This window comes from Elephas maximus, chromosome 6 (assembly GCF_024166365.1).
Source record: "Elephas maximus indicus isolate mEleMax1 chromosome 6, mEleMax1 primary haplotype, whole genome shotgun sequence".
Classification (NCBI taxonomy): Eukaryota; Metazoa; Chordata; class Mammalia; order Proboscidea; family Elephantidae; genus Elephas; species Elephas maximus.
This window is the reverse complement of record NC_064824.1, coordinates 101,556,024-101,576,392: the sequence shown is the minus strand read 5'-3', so window position 1 is coordinate 101,576,392 and position 20,369 is coordinate 101,556,024. Positions and strand designations below refer to the sequence as shown.

At 36.7% G+C, this 20,369-nt stretch overlaps 1 protein-coding gene across 1 annotated transcript; it reads left to right on the top strand.

Moving 5' to 3' along the window:
- Positions 1-258: 258 nt before the first annotated feature.
- Positions 259-20,258, top strand: WDR12 (WD repeat domain 12). The gene is made up of 13 exons (XM_049887908.1): positions 259-507; positions 3,894-3,988; positions 6,485-6,579; positions 8,991-9,097; positions 9,980-10,095; positions 10,548-10,702; positions 11,949-11,994; positions 15,611-15,696; positions 16,700-16,840; positions 16,962-17,067; positions 17,226-17,358; positions 19,038-19,110; positions 19,967-20,258. Exons 1-13 carry the CDS (start codon positions 467-469, stop codon positions 20,042-20,044), a joined length of 1,272 nt encoding a protein of 423 aa, XP_049743865.1. The 5' UTR covers positions 259-466; the 3' UTR covers positions 20,045-20,258.
- The last annotated feature ends 111 nt before the right edge of the window (positions 20,259-20,369 follow it).

Genomic DNA, 20,369 nt, shown 5'->3' with positions numbered 1-20,369 from the left:
TCCCTAGAGTTTCCAAGGCTGTAATCTTTACGGAAGCAGTCCGCCACATCTTTCTGCAGGGAAGGGGCTGGTTAAGTGGTTGGACGGTTAACCACTGCGCCACCAGGGCTCCTACAGACCTAAATACATTTAAAGAAAGCCAAGCGATCAAAGGGACACTCCGCCTTTAAGATCAGGCTTAACTGATCGACGATCCTTAACCACTGCACCGCCAACGTTTCCAATCTAGGAATAGGCAGTTGATATTTGTGGGCTGAACCACTGTGGGAGGGCGGCCTCGTGGTGCTGCTTTCTGAGGAGGACCTAGGGAGGAACGTGGAAGCCAGGCGTCCACGGCATCTTCCTTTCTGTGCAGTCTAATTTTGAGCGGCTTCTTTTCGTAGTACCAAGAGACTAGATCGCCCGTTCTCGGTTAGCCCATACGTTCCTCTGGGCAAGCCTTGTGTATACGCCTTACGCCACCGCCATGGCTCAGCTCCAGACACGCTTCTACACTGACAACAAGAAGTAAGTGAGCGTCCCCTTCTCTCCTTTCCTCTCCCCTCCCTGGGATCCTTTCGGCTCGACCTTGCGGATCTTTGTTTGTTTTTGCCGTCGATTCACCTTTTCCCCTTTTTTTGGCGGACTCCGCTTGAGAGCGTTTTCCTCAGAGAGAACCGGTGCCTTGTGAAGATTTCTCAGGGCTTGGCCGGCTATCTTCCGAGATCACCTCCTTCCTGTCCAGCTTCGCATTCGTGAGTTGTGAATGCGGACAGGCCTGAAACGCTTCCTGAATGAAGTACGCTATATATGTAACTTTAAAATAAACAGTTGCCTTGAAATTTAAGAAGAGACTGGTGGGCCGTGTCGTTACAGCCTATCGGCTAGTGGTCGCCCGCAGTTTCTGAAAACACAACTTCATTTTAAGTAGGTAACAGACGATGCTTTTCTAAATCAGGCTAGAAAGTGGAGCTCTGAATAAGGGGTTGGAAAAACTGATTTTTGGTAAGAGTGTGAAGTCAGTTCAGGTACAGATATGTGTATTTCTATATGCTGAAAAAAAATTTTGCCGAATGCTATTCGCCTTATCCTTCTATGCAAATCTTTATGATTTAACTCAAATTCTCTCATAACATTCTTTTTTCACTTTGTTAACTCAAGCAGTTTCTCAAATTCGAGGCCCAGTGGCACCTAATGTCTGTCTGAGTAATTGAATAGCCTGCAGTTCTCACTTACATACTTAGTCTAACCACTACTCAGTCCCTGGAGAAGAGCATCATGCTTGGTAAAGTAGAGGGTCTGCAGAAAAGAGGAAGACCCTCAAGGAGATGGATTGACACAGTGACCACAACAATGGGCTCAAGCATAACAATTGTGAGGACTGCAGAACCCGGCTGTGTTTCTTTCTGCTGTGCACAGGGTCGCTATTGAGTAGGAACCAACTGGATGACACCTAACAACAGCTTCTATTCAAGGAATGTGGTGATGCAATAGCATGACCGGTGTATTTATTTTTTTATATAATTTTATTGTAGTAAAATATATGTAACAAAAGACTTGTCATTTTAACCATTTTTAAGCATCCTTTGGCATTAATTACATTTACAATATTATGCAGCTATCACCACCATTTCCAAAACATTTTTATCACCCCAAATTCAGTACCCTTGAGTAATAACTTCCCTGGTGTCCCCAGCCGATGGCAGCCGTTAATAAACCTTTGCCTCTATGCATTTACCTGTTCTAGATATTTCATGTAAGTAAGATTATACAATGTTTATTTTTTTGTGTCCGGCATTTCATTCAGCAAGTTTTTGAGGTTTATCCATGTGGTGGCATGTATCAGACCTTCATTTCTCTGTATGGCAGAGTAATATTGTATTTTGTGTGTGTGTATGTGTATGGCCTCTATAAGTCAGAACTGACTCAGTGGAAAAGGGTTTGGTTTTTAGTTACACATACTGCATCTTGTTCATCCATTCAGCTGATGAACATTTGAGTTGTTTCTACCTTTTGGCTGCTATAAACATTCATGTACAAGTTTTTGTGTGGGTGTATATTTATATATTGCTGGGTCAAATGGCACTATGGTTGACATTTTGAGGAACTGTCAGACTGTTTTCCAAACCCACTGCATCATTTTACGTTCCCACCAGTGGTGAAAGAGGGTTCTGATTTCTCCGTATCCTCTCAACACTTTTTATTATCTGTTCTATTTATTATAGGCATCCTACCTACCTGTGGAAACCCTGGTGGCGTAGTGGTTAAGTGCTAGGGCTGCTAACCAAAAGGCCGGCAGTTCAAATCCGCCAGGCGCTCCTTGGAAACCCGGTGGGGCAGTTCTGCTCTGTCCTACAGGGTCGCTTTGAGTCAGAATCAACTCGACGGGAACAGGTTTGGTTTTTTTGGTTTACCTGTCTGTACCTGTTGCCATTGAGTCGATTCTGATTCATAAAACCCTATAGGACGTAGTAGAACTGCCTCATAGAGTTTCCAGGGAACAGATGGTGGATTCACACTGCCGACCTTTTGAGGGGCTGAGCTCTTCACCATTGCGCCATCAGGGCTCCATGACCATCCTTGAAAAAACCCACCCACTGCTGTGGAGTCAATTCTGAATCATAGTGACCCTATAGGACAGAGAGGAACTGCCCATAGGGTTTCCATGGAGTGCCTGGTTGATTTGAACTGCTGACCTTTTTGGTTAGCAGCCATAGCTACGCCACCATGGTTTCCATAGCCATCCTAGTGGGTATAAAAGGAGCCCTGCTGGTGCAGTGGTTAAGAGCTAGGCTGCCAACCAAAAGGTTGGCAGTTTTAACCCACTAGCCACTCCACAGGAGAAAGATGTGGCAGTCTGCTTCCCTGCAGATTTGTATTTATAGCCTTGGAAACCCTGTGGGGCAGATCTACTCTGTCCTGCAGGGTCACTATGAGTTGTAATCCACTGGAGGGCAGTAGATTTAGTGGGTGTGAAGTGATATCTTTGCAGTTTCGATTTGGCTTTCCTGACGACTAATGATGTTGATAATCTTTCCATGTGCTTATTGGCCACTTATATATCCTTTTTGGAAAAATGCCTATTCATATCTTTGCCAGTTTTTTAATTGGTTTGTCTTTTTATTATTGAGTTGTAAATGTTCTTTATATAGTCTAGATAAAGTCTCTTTATCAGATATTTGATTTGCAAATATTTTCTCCCATTCTCTCTTCTGAGAATCTTCTAATCTGCCTCCTGTCTTTTCGTCTCTAATCCATTCGCCACAGTACTGTCAGAAAGCTCTAACAAAATTTTGATGATGTTATTCCTTAAATTGGACTGCTGTTACCATGGTTTCTCATTGCCAATGGAAGGAAGTAAAAACTCTTCCATGGAGCGTATAAGGCATTCCATGCACATCTCTTCAGCTTCATCTTTGGTCACTGCCTACAGCAAAATCATACTTTCTGGGATGGTTTTAATGGACAATTTAAAACCTCCTAGCTATTGCTCTGCTGTTCCCCCTGATTGTATGCACCTCTCTTTCTACCTACCCCTCTCCCCACCTGGTAAAATTCACTTTTCTAGATGTAGCTTGAGTTACCTGCTTTGTGCATCTTTTCAGGCCTTACTGCCCCACACTTATTTTCTCTGTGTGAAGTGGCCTTTGGTTTTTTTGTGCCCCCATTTTATGTCTTTATCATGTATGACTTATCGTCATCACTTCCTGTTCTTACATAGTTCCCTTGTGTTTGATTACCAGACTCACACCCCTTCTGAGGACAGCAACCATGTCTTAATTCATCTTATTTGTCCCATGTAGAAAAATGTCTGGCATGTAGTAGGTATCTAATAAGTGTTTGTAGAATAAATAAATGCATATTTATCAAAATATCTGTAGAATTGATCTTGACATGTCATTTCCTTTTCCTAGGTATGCGGTAGATGACGTTCCTTTCTCGATCCCTGCAGCCTCTGAAATCGCAGACCTTAGTAACATCATCAATAAATTGCTGGAAGCCAAAAATGGTGCGTATATATGCTCTTGATAAGTTAGGAAAAGGCAGAATGCCACAGACTACACTAAAATACATTACATTTTTCTTTTCTTTTCTTTTTGCCTCATTTTATAATTCTGTATGAATTTGAGGAAACCCCGGTGGTGTAGTGGTTAAGTGCTACGGCCGCTAACCAAGAGGTCGGCAGGATCTGCAATCTTTTTTGCTAGCAAGCTGTAGTTCTCGATTCAGAGATGAAGGTAGTCCTTGACTTATAATGTATCCTAGTTACAACAAACTGCACTTAAATGACCGTCAGTGTTTAAACGAATAATTTCTTTTATAAGAATCAGCACAAAGCTGGTTCCTGTGAAACCGAGGTTACAGACGTCCCAAATGTCTAACTTTTCCAAGCTCCTGTATCACTCTATCATCTGTTAACTACTCCCTCTCACCTCAGTACTGTCCCTCCTGTCTTTGGGTTCCCTAATTTACTGCAATGGCTTATGTGGTTGTGGAGGCTGGAAAGTCCCAAATTTGTGGGTCAGGCATAGATTTCTCCCCGGCCCTCAGTCTCTGCCCAAAGGCACTCAGCTTTCTAGCTCTGTGGGCCAGGAAGCCCACCATACTATCTCCTGTGGGTCTCCTTCGGATCTCTGCTGCAGTCTTTCCTCCTCTGGTGGTGGTGGGCTCTCCTCTCTGGTCTGGAACTGGCTCTCTTTTAAGGCAAAACTGACCAGTCCCCTTGGTGGACCACAATTATCTTATTTGCACAGTACCATCCAGTCACATGGGTGGGAGTCACAAGACCATGGCTAGAAAGGCCACACAAAAAAGTAATTAATGGCACCTCAGTGTTTCTGTTTTGTTTTGAACATACAATGTTGCAGTGCATGATTTGCTATTATCAGTCTCAAAATGTTCACCTGCAGATGTTTAATGTTATGATTTACTGTCTTAACACTCCCATATAGTAGGCTATGATAACTTAGAAAAAAAGATATATTTTACTTACTTCAGAACCTATTTACATTGGAGTCACCAGAGCGGAACCCCGTCATAAATGGGGGACTATCTATATTCAGATAGCATTTCCTATTGGTCTTTATCTTTAGTTTCATCATGGATGTATAGAGATTCTGATGCATAGTTACCTTTATAAATTTCTAAACTGTCGTATATTCCACTTGTTGAACAAGTCTTTTAACTAGAATAAGAGTTCTTTCAGTTAAAGCTTTACAATACCAGTATATGGTTGTTTATTGTTATCCAAATAGTTGTAAATTTTTCTAAACTTGTGGACTGAATGTTGGTTAGTTTTTTGTATAAATGGAATAATTCAGTCACTGCCTTGAGCTCAAGATGCAAATGATTCAGATTTCAAATTTTTAAAATATAACAGACGAAATAGTTGATGAGGGAACATTCTTGTTTCAGAATATTACAGCTAATAAATGCATAAAGAATGACATAAACGGACTGTTAACCACTTAGTATCCCCAGACAAAATAGTAGATGTAGGCAGAGATTATCATTTGTGGCTAAAACTATTAATTAGGTAAAAGGCTGACAGGGAACATTATGGATGGAATCAGACTGACATCACCTGAGGCCAAAAAACATAAGAAGAGACAACCACTTATCTTGTCCTTCCTGATGTTTGCAGTGGGAAATACACAATACTGCCTGTGAAGTATTCTTGCTAAAAAAACACCCAAACCTGAAACTTAGTCAAGCCACTAGGTCCAGCCACCAGTTTACAGGCTGTATAGATGATAGAGGAATATGTGAAAGGCCACCTCGGAGATGCAATCAGCCAAAAGACAGGTGACCCAATTTCTGCAAAAAAAAAAAATAATAAAGGGGAAGAAAAAATGGAGTGGGAACTGTTAAAGATGAAACAAAACATATTAACCAAATATAATGTGTGGATTTTGGATGCTGATTCTAAAAACCCCACTATAAAAAGACATTTTTGAGACAGGGAAATACGAACATTGACTGGCTATTTGATTAAAAAAGAAAAATTGTTAAATTTTTAAAAATTGTGGCTCTATTTTTTTAAGTTCTTATATTTTAGAGATGCATACTAAAGTATTTGTAGATGAAATGATATTATTTCTGAGGTATGATTTAAAATAAAAGGAGTGGAAGGAGGAATACAGATGATTGCCCAAGAGTAGATATTTACCAAAGTTGGTAATGGTGAGGGATACATGGGGATTCATTATATTATTTTTACTTTTGTATAGGTTTGAAATTTTCCATAGAATGAAAAGTTTTTTTTTTGTTTTTTTTTTTTAAAGCAAAATAATAATTATACCAACAGTATTTCTCTTCTTAAAAACCACATAGTATACTAGTATACATGGCCTGATTGTGCCATAGAGAAATTCTGGAGAAACTCAGAGATCACACTGGGATAATAAATACCTGTTTGTTTTAGAATTTCTTTAGTATACCTCTGCCAACACCACTTGAACCAGGTCCTGAGAGTGATGATAATTTTATTATGTGTTTTCTTTAGAGTTCCACAAACATGTGGAGTTTGATTTCCTTGTCAAGGGCCAGTTTCTGCGAATGCCCTTGGTCAAACACATGGAACTGGAAAACATCTCATCAGTAAGTTCAGATACTTCTGTATGTTATTTAAGGCATTATCAAGTAAACTCCTTTTAGAATTAGCATAAATTTATCTTCAGTACCCAAGATTTTTTTGATTATTGTTTTTTCCTAGAAATTTGAAATTTAGTTTCAATATGTTTAATATTGAAGTCCCTACTCTTCTGAGAATGTGCATAAATGAAGATAGAAAAATGCCTTCACATTTGTGGAAAAATTGGCAAGAAAGGGGACAGTAAATATATGTATACTACTAATGTATCAGAAAGGATTCGTCTACATTCAGCCATTTCAAGAGGTAGCATATGATCGAGAACCAGTGATATTGAAGGAAGAAGTCCAAGCTACACTGAAGGCACTGGTGAAAAACAAGGCTCTAGGAATTGATGGAATACCAACTGAGATGTTTCAACAAACAGATGCAGTGCTTGAAGCACTCTCTCATCTATGCCAAAAAATTTAGAAGACAACTACCTGGCCAACTGGAAGATAGCCATATCTGTGCCCATTCCAAAGAAAAGTGATCCAACAGAATGCCGAAATTATCGAACAATATCATTAATATCGTATGTAAGTAAAATTTTACTGCAGATTATTCAAAAATGGTTGCAGCAATACATGGACAGAAAACTGCCAGAAATTCAAGCTGGATTCAGAAGAGGATGTGGAATGAGGGATATCATTACTGATGTCAGATACATCTTGGCTGAAATCAGAGAATACCAAAAAGATGATTGCCTGTGTTTTAATGACTATGAAAAGCATTTAACTATGTGGATCATAACAACTTATGGATAATATTGTAAAGTATGGGAATTCCAGGACACTTAATTTTGCTCATGTGGAACCCTGTACATAGACTAAGACGTAGTCATTCACACAGAGCAAGGGGATACTGTGTGGTTTAAAATCAGGAAAGGTGTGTATCAGGGTTGTATCCATTCACCATATTTACTCAATCTGTATGCTGAGCAAATAATCCAAGAAGATGGACTATATGAAGAAGAATGGGGCATTAGGATTAGAGGAAGACTCATTAACAATCTGGAATATGCAGATGACACAACTTTGCTTGCTGAAAATGAGGACTTGAAGCCCTTATTGATGAAGATCAAAGACTACAGCCTTCAGTATGGGTTGCCCTTGAACATAAAACAAAAATCCTCACAACTGGACCAATAAGTAACAACATGATAAACAGAGAAGAGATTGAAGTTGTCAAGGATTTCATTTTACTTGGATCCACGACAATGCCGATGGAAGCAAGAGTCAAGAAATCAAATGACCTATTGCATTGGACAAATCTGCTGCAAAAGGCTTCTTTAAAGTGTTAAAAAGTAAAGATGTCACCTTGGTCTAAGGTGTACCTGACCCAAGCCATAGTATCTTTGATCACCTCATGCACATGTGAAGGCTAGACAATGAATAAGGAAGACCAAAGAAGAATTGATGCCTTTGAATTATGGTGCTGGTGAAGAATATTGAATATACCATGGACTGCCAGAAGAACAAATAAATCTGTCTTGAAGAAGTACAGCCAGAATGCTCCTTAGATGCCATGATGGTGAGATTTCATCCCACATACTTTGGACATGTTATCAGGAGGGACAAGTCCCTGGAGCAACACATCATGGTTAGTAGAGGGTCAGTGAAAAAGAAGAAAACCCTCAACAAGATGGATTAACACAGTGGCTGCAACAATGGGCTCAAACTTATCAATGATAGAGAGGATGGCACAGGATCGGCAGTGTTTTGTTCTGTTGTACATAGGGTCACTGTGAGTCGGAACCGACTCGATGACACCTAACAACAGCAACAGCAAAGTAGAAGGGTCAGCAAAAAAAAAAAAGGAAGACTCTTAATGAGATGGATTGACACAGCGGCTGCAACAACAGGCTCAAACATAGCAACAGTTGTGAGGATGGCACAGGACCAGGCAGCGTTTTGTTCTGTTGTACATAGGGCAGCTATGAGCCTGAACTGACACAGTGGCATACGACAACAGCAACAGTGTAGATATGCAAAATGATTGCGCACATATAACAAAACTTAGGGGTTAAGTTATTGTGATTTATAGGTGATTCCCTTTTTCTTCTAATTTTCAAACTTCCCGTAATATGCTTTTATAATTTAAAATATAATCTGTAACTGCTTTGAAAATTTTATGATTAAAAAATTTTTTTGTGTATTTTGTTCCCCATCTTTAGCGTAAGTTTTCCAAGGTTATTAATGCTCCCTAATAATATTACTGTTAGCATATCATTAGGTCAAATAAAGTTTTTTACTTTTTGTACGACTTCATTCTCAGGGATTATGAAGGAGATATATTACTTTGAGGCTCCTTTATCTTCATAATGTAGTATTTAAAAACTCTACCACCTGATGGGCTTCTGGTTTTTCTCTGTGACTAGGAAGAGGTCGTGGAACTAGAGTACGTGGAGAAGTATACTGCGCCTCAGCCAGAGCAATGCATGTTCCATGATGACTGGATCAGCTCAGTCAAAGGAGCAGAGGAATGGTATTACCAGATGCGTGTTCTTTTATCTCTTTTTTAATGCCACCTTTTTTAGTCTTTTTAAGTCCACTATGTGAATATTTTTCTCTGATTTCCGATTCTTTGTAAAACTGATATTGTGATGTATGTATAGGTGACCATGTCAAACAAAGAAAGATACTTGTTTCAGTGTATTCAAAAAGAAACTGGTTGTCTATTAATAGGTTTTCTTTTTTGTCTCAAGATGTAGTGACATTTGTCTTCCGAATAGGTCATGTGTCTTGGGACATTTTGAGTATGATGCTTTTAAGACCAAGGATAATTTGTTTCATAGAGGAAAAATAACTTTTATAGCTACAGCTTTCCTGACCTACTACCATGAAGATGTAGATTATGCTTTTCTAATGACAAAAAGGGCCAACTGGAATCATGTAAGAAGGTGTGGATGGTGCAGAGCAAACCTCCACTGGCCTTGCTGATAAAGGAAACACCTCAGAAGTGGATCATAGCAGGAGCTTGCTTCTTAAAAAATATGTCTCCCAGGAATTATTACACAATTTTTTTTTTTTTTTACTTTAAATGGTTTTACTGTTTTAGTCATGGGTTTTAAGTACAAAGGACTATAAGGCTTTCTAAGCAATTTGCATGGCATCCCTGAGAATTATAGTATTTACAACAGTAGTAAACTGTGAAATCTAGGGTTTGTCAGTTACATTTTTATTTTAGGAGGTCAGGAAAAGTCAAGTGTAACATCTGATTTACTATATTTTGAAATCTTTATAATTAAAGAAGACTTTAAAAGTATAATCCTTAGGTTGACTTTGTCATTGCCTTAAAAACACAATTGGTTTTCAGGGTTTGAAAATGCTTCTTTTTGTATTTCATAGTGTTTTTTTCTCCTTATAGGATCTTGACTGGCTCTTACGATAAGACTTCTCGAATCTGGTCCTTGGAAGGAAAGTCAATAATGACAATTGTGGGACATACAGATGTTGTAAAAGATGTAGCCTGGGTGAAAAAAGGTTAGGACTCTTTGCCTAAATTAAAAAGAATCCTGTGCAGGGATTTGGAAAGAAGTCATTTTCAGTGCTGGAGCAGAGTAGGGAGTGGCCAGGAACTGTTTAATGCTTAACTTATTTTAAGGTCTTTCAACAATATAGTCTTTTAGAAGAAAACAATCATATAAAACAATCCATAAAGTTGGTAGAAATGAATCGTCCCTAAATTTATATCAAATAATATACATTTTCAAGTTAATATTGAGTACATTAAACTTATATCTTTTAACAGTATGTTTGAAGAAATTTCCCTTTACATTGTAAGTTAACTTTCTTTTTAAAAGCCAGCCTAATGAGCTCTTTTATCTTTTTAACATGTTTCTTAAAAAAAAAAAATCATTTCTTTGGTTTCAGGACAAATGCATTTAAAACTTTTGCACTAATTTGTTTCTTATCCTGTGTCCTCCTCTTTTCAGATAATTTGTCTTGCTTACTACTGAGTGCTTCTATGGATCAAACTATTCTCTTATGGGAGTGGAATATAGAGAGAAACAAAATGAAAGCCCTACACTGCTGCAGAGGTCATGCTGGGAGTGTGGATTCTATAGCTGTCGATAGCACAGGAACTAAAGTAAGTAGCTGGTGTGTTATTAGGACTATATTAACTTAGAACTTGAGCTACTTAAAAATGTTCTACATATACGCATTGTGATTGGCTTAGTGACTAAAGAACACGCTTTCAAACCAACAGTAAACACACATGCAAAAAGAGACATAAAGATACACTTCACTCTGTTTCCTTTGGTTTAGAACCAAGTATAAATCACAGAAACTTTAAGAAATCAGGTAGATATGCAATTTCTTTGTGTATCCTTCTTAAATCATAATAATGGACATATATTTAATCTATCAACTACTCACAATGCTGTCGTAAATTTAAAATGCCTAGTTTATCACCTAAGCCTTAACATACAGTAAATTAGTGTTAATAGAGTTTGGTTTACTATCAGTGCCGATCTCCTTGTCACAACAAAATGGTAAATGTTATTTGAAAGGAAACAAAGATGCGGGCCACACTATATTGACTCTCAAGGAGCTATAACCCTCTTAACCATTAGAAAGTTCCCTAAGCCACATTGAAGTATTCTGGATTTTGGAGTGTTTCTTCAGTGTATCTTTGCCAGTTAGGCTAAGAGAGGACATTTTATGCATTCAAAAGAAAAGATTTATGATTTTTCATATTGAGTCCAAAAGAAGTTTGCATGTAGTTGAAACAAGACTTAAATGAATGAACTGTACCCTGTCTTTTGGTTACAAGAGACAGAAACTCTTGTTAAATCTCTTTAGACAAAGGAAAATTTATGACAAGAAGAGTGATGACGCAGTTGGGCCTCAGGAACCAGTAGAACAGAGTCTCAATCGTGGCTAGCATGCTCTCTCCCTCTTTTATCTCCGTAAATTGGGTTCATTCTCTCATAGATGAGCTTTCTCCACATGGCAATAAATCTGGTCTTCATTATTTCCTAAACTTTACCTTCCATGCCATCTTTCCTAGAAAAAGACTACAATCTCTGTAACACAGTTTTAAAAGAAAGGTCTTGAATGAGTAAGAGACCTGTTGGTACAGTGTCAGTCAGTTGTCCACCCTGATCTCATCAACTGTGAGCAGGGATTGAGGGTATAGCTTCCAGGAGACTAGTAAACTAGGTAGACGGTACCTTAGTAGAAAAGGATTTTAGAGCCCATGCCCCACAGAAATTAAGCAAAGTAAAGATTTAAGTTAAGTAGTAGAAACAAAGAGGCAAGTAATATGATGAATTATATTACATACTGGTTTTTTTTGTGTTTTTTTTTTCCCTTCATATATATGTGTTTAGTTTTGCAGTGGCTCCTGGGATAAGATGCTAAAGATCTGGTCCACAGGTAAATTTTTCATTTATTCTGACTTATTAAACATGTTTTAAGAATTTCAGTGAAAGAGGACTTTTTAACCCATATTTAGCCATAAAAATGGACCAAAACTTTTGAGGACACACATAAAGGAGCATATCACCCTCACAGTATGGAGAAAAATTAGTACACTTGTGTTTCAAATTTTTTTTCTACCACACTGAGACACTTCAGATTACTTCAGATATTAACAGCGTGTTTGGTGCAATAGGGCATAACTACCGTGTTTCACAGAGTTCTCTTATACCAGGACGTGGGTTTTTATTTCATTTTTTTGTTGTGGTAAATATATATGTAAGAAAATTTTTACCATTTCAACATTCTTCACATGTACCATTCAATGACATTATGTTTATCACATTATTCAGACATCATCATCTGTTTCCAGATATTTTCATCATCATTAACAGAAGCTCAGTGTCCTCTAAGCAGCAAGCCACCCTTTTCTCCTCCCTCTTGTCCACCCCTGCTAACCACTAATAAACTTTAGTTTCTGTACATTTGTCTATTCTAGATATGTCATATCAGTGGGATCATACAATGTTTGACCTTTTGTTACTGACATTTCACTCAATAGGTTTTCAAGGTTCATCCATGTTGTAGCATATACTGGGACTTCATTTCTCTTTTTGGTTGAGTAATATTTCCTTGTGTGTACATATCATATTTTATTTATCCATTCATCTGTTGATGGACATTTAGGCTATTTCCACCTTTTGGCTATTATGAATACTGCTGCAGAAAACCTTGGTGTACAAGTATGCATTTGCATTCCTGCTTTCAGTTCTTTTGGGTTTATAGCTATAAGTACAGTTGCTGGATCATATGGTAATAATATGTTTAACTTTTTGGGGAACTGCTAAACGTTCTCCACAGCAGCTGTGTCATTTTACAATCCCATCAGCAATGGATAAGGGTTTTAGTTTTCGACTTCCTCACCAACACCTGTTGTTTTCCATTTTTTTAATCATAGGCATCTTGGTGTATATGAAGTGATATATCATTGTGGTTTTGATTTGTATGTCCCTTAGTGACTAATGATGTTGAACATCTTTTCATGTGTTTGTTGGCCAATTGTATTTCTTTGGTGAAATGTCTGTTTAAGTCTTTTGCCTGTTTTCGATTGGGTTGTTTGTCTTTTTGTTGTTTGAGTTGTAAGGTTCTTTATACATGTTGGATATTAAACCTTTATAAGATACATGGCTCCCCAAAATTTTCTCCCAATCTGTAGGTGTCTGTTCATTTTGTTGATAAGGTTCTTTTGTGAATGAAAGTTTTTGATTTTGATGAGAAGGGACCTGGTGTTTTGATTGCCTCATCATCCTGTTGGTGAGGAAGGAATTCCTCTGCCTTAGGGTTATGGGAATGGCCAAACACATGACACCTAATACTGGACAAATGAGATCAACAGCTGTTTGTTAGCCATATATGCTCACAAACCCTGGGAGAGGAGGATACTGTGCCATGCAGGGGGGTTGCACTTGGTGTCTTAGTTATCTCTTGCAGCTTTAACAAAAATACCACGAGTAAGTGGTTTTAAAGAACAGAAATATATTTTCTCACAGTTTTGAAGGATAAAAGTCCAAATTAGGGTCTCAGCCATATCAATTTCTTTTGTGAACCTTTCTCTAAGTTTCTGATGTCTGCCAGCATCCTTGGTGTTCTTTGGTGTTCCCTGGTGTCTCTTCCCCCATGTGTGTGTCTGTGTCTGTTCTGCTCTTTTTATAACTCAGAAGTGATTAGGTTTAGGATCTGCCCTGCTCTGGTATGACCTCATTAACATATCAAAGGAAATCCCTATTTCTAAACAGAATCCTATTTACAGGTACAGGAGTTATGATTTCACATTTTGGGGGGCACAATTCAATTCATAGCATTCAGGAACAGAGTGAACAAGTAGGGCGTGTGGAAGTCCAACTCTGTAGTAACGAGAGGGTGAGATGACCCCTGGTTTCTGTGGGAGGATGTGATTGACTTACCTGAATAATTCCACAGGTTGTCAGGGAACTGAAGTCCGATACTCAGGGATAAAGTAGGCACTTTATGGTCCCCATGATAAGGCAGGTTGTTTGCCTAGGGTACCTTATTCATTGGGCAGGGTGGAAGAACTTGTGTTTAGGGCATTTGAGACCCTCCTGATTTTACTAGATGTCAATTCACCCCATAATAATTTTACGCCATACACCACACTGGGAATAAACAAAAATACTTTCTGAGTCACTTTGATATTCTTTACTGTTGGAGGATTCTCTCAGTTAAACTGGTTTACTTTATGTTTTAATTTTAATATAATTTTACTAAGCTTAACTTTATTATTTTGAAAATATAGAAGAAATATAGAGTGGGAGGAGTGGAAGACTCTTAGAGGAAGGTGCTTTAATAGTAAGAAGATACTGATTGGAAATAAGAGGGGAAAAAACATAAAACATAATTACACCTTAAAAACCCAGTGGTATAGAACTATTTATTTTACTGACAAACAAACCAGAATACCTCCATCCCTTCTAAGGGAACTGTGGTATTACAGTATAATTCCCTAAATAAAGGTCACATAATTGAGGTGGAGGAATCAAGAAAAGTTTAAACTCTGTGAAATAATTATCTGTAAAATGGCAGGAAATATATAATTCATTTTAGTAGATTTTCTAAAAATGATTAAACAACTTTGAGGCAGAAAGTGGTTTAGTTTAGAAAATTTTCCTTCTGAGGAATATTTTAGTTTTTGATAGTGCTGGATAAATGAAATAATGTATATGATTAATTGTTACCCTTAAAGGGCTTATCATCTAGTGGGGGGAAACAGATTAATATTTATAAAAGTAATAAAGCATGAAAATCTGTGGTTTTCATCCTGAGTGTGCTACCTACTCAAATGGCTTGTAATAATAATTAAAAGAAATCAAACAAAACAGCAATCTGTAAAACACTTAATTCTTTGTGAGAAAAGTGGAAGTATGTAGTATTTATTAGTCAAGGAGAATAAACATAGCTGAGATGTATTTGCTTTTAATATGTATTTATTTACCTTGTCATGCCACCTTTATATTGGAAATAGTTTGGTCAAAACTCTCCTAGAACTAATAGTAAACAATTTTGCTTAACTATTGTAAAGCAGTAAATATTCATAATGATGGTAAAGACAAAGCAAGATCTCTAACTGGTTGAGCTTCAGTTTTTAATACACTTTTTCTAGTTTTTGGAATATTGGTGATCCAGGTATGGTTTTTCGATAGTATAATTTTCTGTTAACAAAAATAATGAGGACTATCCATTCCCTAGCCAATTGAGATAACATGGAACTGTATACCTAGAAATGCAAAGAATTCTTTGAGACTTTGCAGTTAATATAAACTATAAAAACCTGTTGCCGTCAAGGTAATTCCAACTCATAGTGACCCTATAAGACAGAGTAGAACTGCCCCATAGGGTTTCCAAGGCTATAAATCTTTATGGAAGCAGACTGCCACATCTTTCTCCCATGGAGCAGCTGGTGGGTTCAAACCAGTGACCTTTCAGCTAGGAGCCAAGGCTTAACTAATACGAAAACTATACGTTAAGAGAATGTAAAATTTAATTCTCTATAATGCAGTCCCGACAGATGAAGAAGATGAAACGGAGGAATCCATAAATCGACCCAGAAAGAAACAGAAAACAGAGCAGTTGGGACTAACAAGGGTAAGTCCTTGACTTAGGTCAGTATTGTCAAATATATGGTAAATTAATATAATCTGCCATTTATATTTCCTTTTGCCTTACCTTGCTGCTTCAACCATAATTATGCCTTCTTTTAATAGGTTTGTAAAGTTTTCAATTATAAACACTGTATTATGCTACATTTTCCTTGTCTTTGAATTCCTTATCATTGAGCCAGGATTACAGATTGGTAGGTTATTATTTAGCTATTATATTTGATTTCATGATGCTGGACACCCTTGAAGTGCTAATTGCAGTGAAAATTTTGCTATAATTAACAAATAATCAAAAAAATTGGATTTTTAAGACCAAAAGGATAAGACCGTTATCAAAAACAGTTATTTAACTTTTCTCTGCGTTTTCTTTCAATACCTGATATCTACCTGTCATTTACTTCAAATATTAACATGCAGTAAGGTGTTTCGGTTTTGTGAAAAACATTTAACATAAAATTTGCCGTTTTAACAATTTGGCAATTCATTACATTCTCACTGGTGTGTAACCATCACCACTATACAGTGAGGTTTTTTCCTACATATTTCTCAAAATTGCTTTTTTCCTTCCAGTACTAAAAGATATTTGGATTGTTTCCACTTTTTGGCAGTTACGAATAAAGCTGCTATAAACATCTGTGTATAACGTTCTTATGTGAACCTAAGTTTTCATTTCTCTTGGGTAAATACCTAGGAATGAAATTGCTAGTTCATACAGTCACGTTCACCTGCTGTTTTTACCATGCCATTTTCTATCTTAGAGCCTCTGGTTACGTCCATACTCCGCTACTTTTAATTTTGTTTTGGATCACAACAGAGGCTGTTCCATCCCTCTATCAGGTTCCTTTACTTCTTTCAGGAAAATTTTAGAAGTGGGAGGGAGACCTGACAAACTATCTGGCATATGAGCTTCAGAAGTAGTAACTACTATTATTGGTTCTATTACTCTGAAATGAAAATACTTTCTGCTTTCGGGAATCTTTCATTTCTAGACTCCCATTGTGACCCTCTCTGGCCACAAGGAAGCAATTTCTTCAGTTCTGTGGTCAGATGCTGAAGAAGTCTGCAGTGCATCTTGGGACCACACAATTAGAGTATGGGATATTGAGACTGGCAGTCTTAAGTCAACTTTGGTAAGACTTATAAATTCAATTATCTGATTCTCTGATTGACTTTGATCTTTTAAGTGATAAACTTCTAGAGATGGTTACTTTTAGCCCACCATAGTCAGCGTTCTTTCCTTCTCTTTTTCAGACAGGAAATAAAGTTTTTAATTGTGTCTCCTATTCACCACTTTGTAAACGTTTAGCATCTGGGAGCACAGACAGGCATATCAGACTGTGGGATCCCCGAAGTAAAGGTGAGTCTCCTAAACCTTGGGGGAGGAGGGTGTGAATAACAGTAATTTCTCACTAGAAGTGTGTATAAAAATTTAATTTTCTAGAAATATTTCTTGAGTTTGTTCTAATTCTTCTCTTTTCTAAAATTCAACAATGGTTGTCTTTTTGCTTTATTCAGACGGTTCTTTGGTGTCGCTGTCCCTAACATCACATACAGGCTGGGTCACCTCAGTAAAGTGGTCTCCTACCCATGAGCAACAGCTGATCTCAGGTTCTTTAGATAACTATGTCAAGCTGTGGGATACAAGAAGGTAAATGCTATTTATGATCTACAAAAGAAATATACTGATTTTCTGTTGCATACAGGAGAAAGTGAAGTAAATACTGAAATGATTATTCAAAGGCAAAGGGTAAAAAAAAGTTCTCAGTCATACTACCTGATATGGTAAATACAAAGGTTTTTATAAAATCCATCTCTCTAATATTGAAATTATTTCATAAGATAGAGGGGAAAAATAGAGTTTATGGATATTATCCTGAGCTTTAATGTAAATAAATATTTTAGAAGTAAAAAAGAGGGAGAGTGGTCCCTGCATAAATAGAACTGTGATCAGATGATAAATTAATAAAGAATTTAATAGAAAATTAAATGAAAATACAGGTACTCAAAGTAATCAGATATTAAAGGTTTCTTCTGGGCTAGTGCTATGATAATATTTTGTACAGAATGTCCCCAATGAATGCACAGTTTATTTATATCTTACAAGTAGAATGGAAAGGCATAACCACATACTTGTTTCTTTGTTGTTATTGCTTTACCTTAAATCTGCCTTCTAACATCCTTACACTACTTATGATACATGATTTTCTTAACATCTAGAGGTATATACATGTTAATTGAGTACTTTATATAGCACTTAGCATATAGTTTGATTGTAGTAAGTGCTATGAAGAAAGTAAAGCAGAGTAAAGGGATACTACTTTGGGAAAGGCCTCTCTGAGAAAGTGATATTTTAGTAGTGAAGTGAACGATGTGAAGGTATGAAAAACGCAAAGATCATGGCAGAGGAAACAGCAGATAAGGTGGGAAGAATCTCGGCATGTTGGCAAAATAGCAAGAAGGCCAGAGTCGGCAGAGTAAAGCAAGCAAGGGGGAAAGTGGCAGCACAGGCAGGGTAGAGTTATATTGGGTAGGACTTCATAGGCCATGGTAAGGTGTTTGGGTTTCATTCTAGGTACAATGGGAAGGCCATGGAGGGTTTTGAGCAAAGGAGCAAGAATGGAAGCATACCAGCTATTGTAACTCAGGAGACAGATAATGGCAACTTGGAATGTGGTGGTAGAATCAGAGATGATTCTAGATATATACTGAAGATAGCTCTGTGGCAAGACTGACTTGTGGATTGAATATGGAGATGGGAATCAAGGATAATGCCCACATTTTCTACCTGAGCAACTGAGTGATTGATGGTGCCATTTATCGTGATGGGAAAGAGTAGAAAAACAGAATCCAGAGGGAAAATCAAGAGTTTTGGTTGTTTTAAATTTGTAATGCCTATTAGGTATCTACATGTGTCAGGCAACTGGAAAACTGGACAAGCAAGTTCAAGAGAAAAGTTTGGACTGAAGATATAAATTTGGGAGTTATTAGCATGTAGATGGATAGACAAAGGGTATTTAAAGCCATGATTTGAGGACAAAGGAAAAGTAGTCAACAAAGTATGAAAATGGGCCTACTTTTAAATAAAATACATTTTTATAAGTAAATAACATTTTTCCTGAATATATTTGTTATAGCAAATCTCTGTAGTATACAAATAACATAGGAAAAACAGGAGAGGTTCGAATAAGTACTCAAATTTTTAAGATTAAGCAGTTCTTTAGGCAAGGATTGTAAACTCCGTAAAGTTTTCAAAAAAGTACATTATTCATATATGTTTATTTTAATACTGTGAAATGCATGTAAAATGTTAATATTTTCATCTTTTAGCTGTAAAGCTCCTCTCTACGATCTCGCTGCTCATGAAGACAAAGTTCTGGGTGTAGACTGGACAGACTCAGGGGTAAGAATTTATTAGTTATTTGGTGAAGGGAAAAATACATTATTGGAATAAAGCTGGTGTTTGTGTTTGTAGAGTTACTAGTTTTAATACATCTGATATTTATAATTCTGTATTCTGACTATGTTTTCCCTTAATCACACATCTCATTTAAAGAAAAAACAAATCTGTCCTTTAATAATGGAAGCAGTAAAATTTTGAAAAAACATTTTTTTAGGTTGAAAATTCGAAGCAGTTAATTTTCTCCTGGGTGTCTTAACAAAACATTTTAAGTCCATAAACTTGATAATTCACAGTAATTGAATCAAAATATTTCCTAAAAATATTTTAGGAAAATCTTACATAAAAAGTCTCTATTATAAGATATAATTGTGTTTTTTTTTATTATAAGATGTGTTTAAAGAGCTATAATTTAATTATTTTTGTTTATACACAAGCTTTTATTGCTTAAGAAATTCTTTACAAATGCAGGTCCTAGGGCTATTTGAATTTGTAATATCCATTTACCTGCAAACAATTAATGTACTATCCTCTAAAAACTTCATTTTTTAAAATAGATAACTGTACCACCCTTCAAACTTCTTTCCTTTATTACATTTCTTAGCTAAGGTTTCATAGGAAGTACAATAGCATATTACATCTTAACTGAATTCAAATGGTTATTTTTAAAGCTTTAATATACTGTATAGGGTATAGTAGTGAAAATTGATGCAATTGGTCCCTATTAAGTACTCTTAATGCAAGTTAACTACTCACCCACAATTCTAATAAAAATCATCAGTATTTTGTTAGCTTAGCTAGCACATGAAATAATTGTATTTACTTATGTGTTTGTGTCTTTTTCTCCCCCTTTACGCAGTTACTTCTGAGTGGAGGAGCAGACAATAAATTGTATTCCTACAGATACTCACCTACCACTTCCCATGTGGGGGCATGAAAGTGAATGATTATTTGACTGTAGAGATTCTTTCTATAAATGAAATCAATAAAGAATCCTCAAATTACATAGATCTGCAGGTCAACTCTTCAGAAAACAGCGTTTTAGATTAGTTTATATAAAGTTTTCACCCCTGATAATAATTAACATATCATTGTATTTTTTTTTATTTTGTATTTATAAAATGAGAGTGTGTGTTTATAAAATATAAAATGTAGCCTGCATTCTCTACCTTATGCTAAACTCTTGAAATTAAGCTCAGTTTTGTATTTTGTTTTTTATTTTCCTTTTCAAAGGTATTGGTTTGAATTAAGATTTGTTTCTG

What these genes read in the sequence shown, in the direction of transcription:
- WDR12 (XM_049887908.1), top strand. Translation starts at nt 467, where the DNA reads ATGGCTCAGCTCCAGACACGCTTCTACACTGACAACAAGAA. An exon ending in TGTAGCCTGGGTGAAAAAAG is followed by an intron (nt 10,096 to 10,547) that starts GTTAGGACTCTT and finishes TCCTCTTTTCAG; the next exon opens with ATAATTTGTCTTGCTTACTA. An exon ending in TAGACTGGACAGACTCAGGG is followed by an intron (nt 19,111 to 19,966) that starts GTAAGAATTTAT and finishes CCCTTTACGCAG; the next exon opens with TTACTTCTGAGTGGAGGAGC.